The following is a 6,371-nucleotide window of genomic DNA, read 5'->3' on the forward strand; positions in this document are numbered from 1 at the left end:
CACCGACATCAAAGGACCAAACTTACCCAGGACAAAAAATGGCAGCTCGGTGTTTTCCAGGTCGTCCACAACCACCACGTCCCCGGGAAAGTCGTTCCTGACCGAGAACAGCAGCTTGGGCTCGGAGGCCGACGGACTGTGCATGATGCTCAGGTCGTTTTCCCTCAGAAACGGCAGCGCCGACACGGTGACGCTCTTCATCTTGCAGTCGGTGTCCTGGGTCTGGTCCTCGTCGCCGTTGAGGCTCCGGACAGGAGCCGCGTGGAAAGCCACCAGAGCCCACGCGAGCCACAGCAGCGTCGGGTCCATGTTGGTGCTCCGTTCCTTCTCGTCGTCTCGCTGCTCCTCTTTCAGGCTTCTCTCAGCCCGGCGGAGGAGAGAACACCGAGTGAGAAGCAGCGCCGCGCGATGCCGGGCTGTCTCCGTGTCGAAAACAAACGCCTCTTTTTCCTTCCTTTCTCTGATCAGTCATGTGGTGTTTTGCAGATGTGCAGTGTGGATATTTTAATGTCATTGACCCCTTTTTTTCGGTGAATGATCGATAAACTGTCTAAATAGCTCTGTAATGGCTAAGAATTGATTTCTCACAACCAAACTGGCCTCAGGGTCCCTAATCTGTTTTTGTTTAACTTAGTCTTTGCTTTTTTCACACATTTGCACATAATTTCTAAGAGACAGCTTTGCCCATCTTTAATAGCTTGTCACTTTGATTTAAAGACACACTACTATGAAGCATTTTTATTTTATTTTTTTCCACATCCTTGTCGTTTTTCTGATGAGGGAGGACTTAAAGAAAATTGAAATTGCATTTCTGATATATTTATTTTTTTCAAATCGTGAATCGAGAGCAGATGATAACGTGCTGTTGGAAAAAGTTTGTAGGTGGGATGCAGAAGCTACTACAGCAAGCCACAAGCTCCCTGCTCTGCTCCATTCCAATGCATCTAATTATAGACAAATAGATCCATTTACGTCTTTGTTTTCCTCGTCTGATGGGATTTAAAACTGTAGAGCTAGATAGCTCCACCATTATTGTTGCACTGATGTTCGGTTGGGGTTGTGAGGGGCTATAAGCTAGCAAAAGTGGAAAATGAGCTTCAGATCACAACGTCCTGACTCTTAAACTACATGCAAGCACACACATTACCCTTAAACTAAAAAACGTACAAGATAGCAGAGCATCCACCAGGTTCAAAAGAAAAATATGTCAAAAATTAATCCAAATCAAATTGTTTTTTAATACAATATCTTGAACTAATATCAGGTAAACAAAAAGGTGACATTTGGATGTTTAATTTTTAAACTGTTAAATAGTAAGTTGCCTTTTTTTGTGTGTAACTCTCTTATGTATAGCTAGTAACTTTATAACAGTCTTTTATAACTTAGCAAAATGTATTTTCAAATAGAAAGTTGACAAAATATCAATATTGAATTGAGTTTGTTTGATTCTAAGGCTGAATATAGAGAACGTGTGAAATGAATTTGCATCAGTTCCATTTTTTAGCAGTAATGCTTTCAGACCTGCTGGCATAGCTAACCCCCCAGGGTACTGTGATGGACAAAAAAACTAGATATAGTTATTCAAAGCTACCACAGCAGCCAGAAGCACAAAAACAAGCCTGAAAAAAAACAGAGACTCAAAGAAGATGTAGAAAAAGTAGATGCTAAAGACAAAACAGGGTTTTTAAGAACAATCTTAGAACGTGCAGCCCCAGAAGAAAACATCTAAGATCTTGTGTAGAACCCTTAGGCTCTCTGACTGCTGCTAAATTTGTCTGTGTATCAAAGTCTTGATGGTTTTAATTTTCAGTTTGCTGCATTCCAACTTTCTCTGTGACTTCTTGGAGGAGTGAAGGCACTCATTTGTTGATTAAACACATTTACAAATCATGTTTCATAAAACTGCTAACCCTTTTAAATATTTCTGTTTCTTAGCAGTAGGGGTAGTCAATCTGCAGTTTTACAGCAAACGACAAAGACAACAAGCACAGAGACAAACTCACTTTAAATTGCTCTGGGACTTATGTTTGCAGCAGACTTTCTGACGCTAAATCCCTGGACTGCTTTGTTGATCACACAATTGCAATTTGGATTTGGATGCAAAGCCATAAGAAAAGAAGATTGCGTTTTTCTGTGCCACTACCGTCCATCCATTTAATATTTAAGCAGCTCTTTGGCCTCCGATTAGCTGCCACATCTTCCAGAATCTCTAGAATAGGACAACACTCTGGCTTAGAGTATTCCATAATATAAAGGGAAATGACTGGCCCTAAGTGTTTTTCAATGAAATATTTAAGACTTGATTACATACTATAAAAGAGGTAAGTTGTGGGTGTTCATTATTCATTAAGGGTTGATTGTTCTTTTAAACATACAGTAGATGTAAGAAGAATATATAAGTACCTAAATGTCATAGAGCTTTGACTTAAAGGTTATGCTGCTCGATTTATTTGTCCTTTTAAAATATGACTGTTCCAATTATATGTAGGAACCGCTTTTAGCAATGGGCGACCCTTAAGTTAAAGATTTGAATTCTCAGCTCGTCAAAATTAATTAGAAAATGCTTGTTTTATAGGAAATAAGACAGAAAGAGAAACATATTTTGTCGTTTATGTGATTACACTGTCATTCTAATACCCCATGTTATATTAAAAAACAACAACAATATGACTCACATGGTTCTTATCAATCACCAACAATCAAATAAAATATCTAAGTCTGCTTCTTTGGGTGCTCTTTATAAAGGTGGCAACTGAAAACAACAACATTTCTGTTTTTTTAGGTCACTAGTTTTCCGGGACATGTTAGCCACGTTAGAAGCATTAGCTACGTTAAGGTATTCACAATCAAGGCTCTAAATGACCTGTTTTGGTCACTAGCCAAGGTGGCCGGTAACTTCCAAAGTCTACCAGCCAAATTGGATTTCTACAAGCCAAACATTTCTCTTGAAAAATAATCGATTTTCTTTTTCCCCACATTCTTTTTATTGCATATTGCCTATTCATAGTCTTATTTTAACCCCCACCCCACCCAAGGAACAAGAGTGCCTTTCCTTAGACCTTGACAAAACTATGATTCTAAACTGGGCAAACGTCAGAGTAAAAACAGAGGTCTGTTATACCATCCAAAAAATGATCAACACTCTATTCTAAAGGGTCAATATTCTTTACATGTATAAAATGTTACCATATATGTTTAAATTCTTCTTCTTTGCCTTTTAAAATATATGTAATTCTTTCTAAAGGGACACTTGATGACATTTGTTGTAACCATTGGATTATGCTTGGACGTGTGGCGTATTCACAATATCCAACCTTGTTTACAACTCATACAAAAAAACAAACTGTCATTTTGACAGAGTGCTGTGTACCTCACAACATCATTGTAACATCAATAAGCCCAGCCAGAAATAATCCATATATACATTGCTCCAGATTATGAGGTGCAGTGTGCTTTTTTTTATCAAGACTTTTAAGAGTGGGAAAAAAGAGGTACCAAAAAGAGGTACATCTTGATTTCTTGTATAATTGTTGGTAATTTGATGTTTCATCTTTGTAATTTTCATCAACTTTATTAAAAATGCTGGTACACATATATACACCTATAGGAACTGATGCTAATCAGCCAGCTAGCATTATACAACACAAACCTAAACTGCCTACGAAAGAGACTTCTAATGGATTGTATGTTTGTTCTTCTCAATTCTCTTGTGGATTATCGATCTCGTTCAAGTGGAATGAGCCTTTCAGATAACCAGAGACCTTCTTCAGGAACATTTTTCCCTGTGGGCACTTTATCATTGATCAGAAAACCTGTGGAAGTTAAACACAAAACCCCGGCTAACAGGTCAGAAAGCCATCAGGACAAAGAGAATGTGACATAACGGGGAAGACGGACAAAGAAAGGTGGCACTGAAGAAAAGGGGAAGGGCAAACAACAAACATTTCCCTCTGAGACTCTTGCAAATGTTTGCTTACGTACAATAAAACTGACTGATAATTTTTTTTAATTCTTGCTTTTATGAAGACATGCTCAATAGGAATGATAAAAGTGAAATCTGACTGTAGATGGCTTTAGACTTCAGCTGACAGAAAAACAACATGGCAGAGGTGTTTGCCACTACGTCAGTCCTTGCAGGTGTAAGAGAGTCGTCAGGTAGTTTCTGACATCAACTAGCTGCAGCCTCCCTACCTTTCCAGAAAATGTCTTTTCCTGGCTTACATCCATTCTAAGGCAAAGATTTTTACAGAGCATATCAAAGACATTCTGGATAAATAGGAATTGTTATCTTCTGATGCCCCTCTATTTATCACGGGTGATTTCAAGAATTCCATCATCAGTCGGTTGGTTGCTCCTTCTATCAGGAAAGAAGATTGAACAACGGTGGTCTCAGATGTGCACAGAGCTGTGTCCCTCTTGGCTCTTTGGGCCACAACGGCATTCTTTTAACTCCTACATACTCATCAGTTGTTAAGAGAGTGAGAAAAAAAAACGGCTCATTGCACACCAGACGGTTTAAAAACAGCAATAGCGTTTTGAAATCACCCACGGAAGTAGCCTCATATTTTTCTTCCTCCAACAGCAAAGAGAAGGTGTAGGATAAACTTGTTTAATTTTTTTGCGGAGTCCATGGTACCCAGAGGATTACTATTTTCACTAATAAAGATAGAGGTTACTAAAAAATTCAACATTCTTTAAAAAAAAGTAATAGGAAGCCTACCATATTTTTCGGAATGTAAGTCACTTGAAAGTATAAGTAGCAGATGCCAAAAACAAGGGAAAAAACATAGTAAATAGGAAAAATCATAAATGAGTCGCACCTTTGTGAGAAATTTATTTAATAAGAACAGATATTTGATCTTGACAGGCAAATCCTAATAGAATTGGTGACAATAATAGACAGAATACATGCACGCTTTAGCGGTTGTTGCTGTTTTTAAATTTTTTTAAAATCACATATAAGTTGCACCTCTCGCCAAACAAAATGCGACATGTGCACGAAAAAATATGGTAGGGAAACAGCGAGGGAAATCAAGAGGAAGGTAAAAAGAGACAAAGAGACGCAAGAGCAGCAAAACACAACAATTAGTAGAACAGATGTTTGCAAAGGGTAATGTGTGTGCTTGCATGGCAGGGTTCAAAAAATGTACTCTATCATCAGGAAACTGTCTTAACAGACTGAAATCCATCCAGGTTTGGATCACAAAGTTGTTAAATTTGCTGATGACACAGTTATTTTATCCTTTCACTTCGACAGCTCAGCTCTGTAAGACTTCTTGGAGTGGTTTGTGAAATCGTGTCCTGAACTCAACAACACACACGGTTGTGACCTTTTCCTGGCAGGCAGAGACAAAATTCTGTGTTAGTCAGCAGCATTGCACGGTACTTTTACAGGAGTAAAAGTACCTGGGGACTACATTTTTACAACCCGTTAAAGTTCTCCTCTAACACAGAGGAAATCTTAAAGAAATGCAGCCATAGACAGTTCTTCTTCCAAAATATTGAAATCACTTAGAACGAAGATGGACATTCACTCCAATTTTCTAATATGCTTTTATTGAAAATGTAATAACGTTCTTTTTCACTTGCTCTCTCCCCACACAGAACCATGAATCTCTCCTGAGAATTTAAAACATCTGCACTATAATTATTGGGCTGCTTCTTTGATCTCTGACCACTTTGTGTCATCAGCAGACTCTCAGAACAGCACAGAGATATTTAGGTTTTCTCCCACAAGTCCCACAACTCGCGTTTTGGGCTTCTGTATTCAAAACTCTCTCCTTCACATGATGCTATGCAAGCCTCTACGCCTGTATTTACGCTTTACGTGTCACAAGAACAGGCAGATGCCTGGGTTCAATTGCAGCAGGTTTATTAGCTCAGCTAAAAGTCCACAAAGCTAAACCAGGGTCAGGCAGGCAGGGGTCAATAACAGGCATGAGATCATCAGAGGAGAGAAGGGGTAGTCAAGATCCAGGCAGGGCGGCAGGCAAACTGAGTCAGACACAGGGTCAGGAAAGAGAAGAACAGGTCCAAATACAACACTGTAATGAAGGCAGAGTGACACAAACAATACTTCACACTTAGTTTCACTCAGTTAAGCACAGAATACACATCAACCACAACTTAAGAAAGTTGTGGTTGATGAATGAATGCGGGTCAGGTGTGCAGCATCCAGGAAGTGTGCACTGGGGTTGCTGGGAGCTCTGGTGTGGCTAGAACTCTAGGGACGGCTCCCGCCGGTGACCAGAGGGGGAGACAGAGCTCTTATTTCTGACATTACATATAAAATGTGCGGCCAATCAGAGAGTAAGATGTGGTAGCGGTTTGTGGACGTATGATGTCTTTCAAATCACAGAAGTGCCAACTGT

The 6,371-nt window shown here is 39.4% G+C and overlaps 1 protein-coding gene across 6 annotated transcripts in view; it reads right to left on the minus strand.

Moving 5' to 3' along the window:
• astn1 (astrotactin 1) overlaps positions 1 to 480 on the minus strand; it is a 339,194-nt gene extending 338,714 nt beyond the window's left edge. For 3 of the 6 annotated variants that reach the window (XM_011486590.3, XM_011486589.3, XM_020710964.2), the window contains exon 1: positions 27 to 480. In XM_011486590.3, the coding sequence (XP_011484892.1) occupies positions 27 to 309 (283 nt within the window). In that variant the 5' untranslated portion in view covers positions 310 to 480. The remainder of the gene's footprint in view (positions 1 to 26) is intronic. The other 3 variants (XM_011486592.3, XM_011486591.3, XM_004079140.4) reach the window with 2 other exon arrangements.
• Between the last annotated feature and the right edge of the window lie 5,891 nt (positions 481 to 6,371).

This window comes from Oryzias latipes, chromosome 17 (genome assembly GCF_002234675.1).
Source record: "Oryzias latipes chromosome 17, ASM223467v1".
Classification (NCBI taxonomy): Eukaryota; Metazoa; Chordata; class Actinopteri; order Beloniformes; family Adrianichthyidae; genus Oryzias; species Oryzias latipes.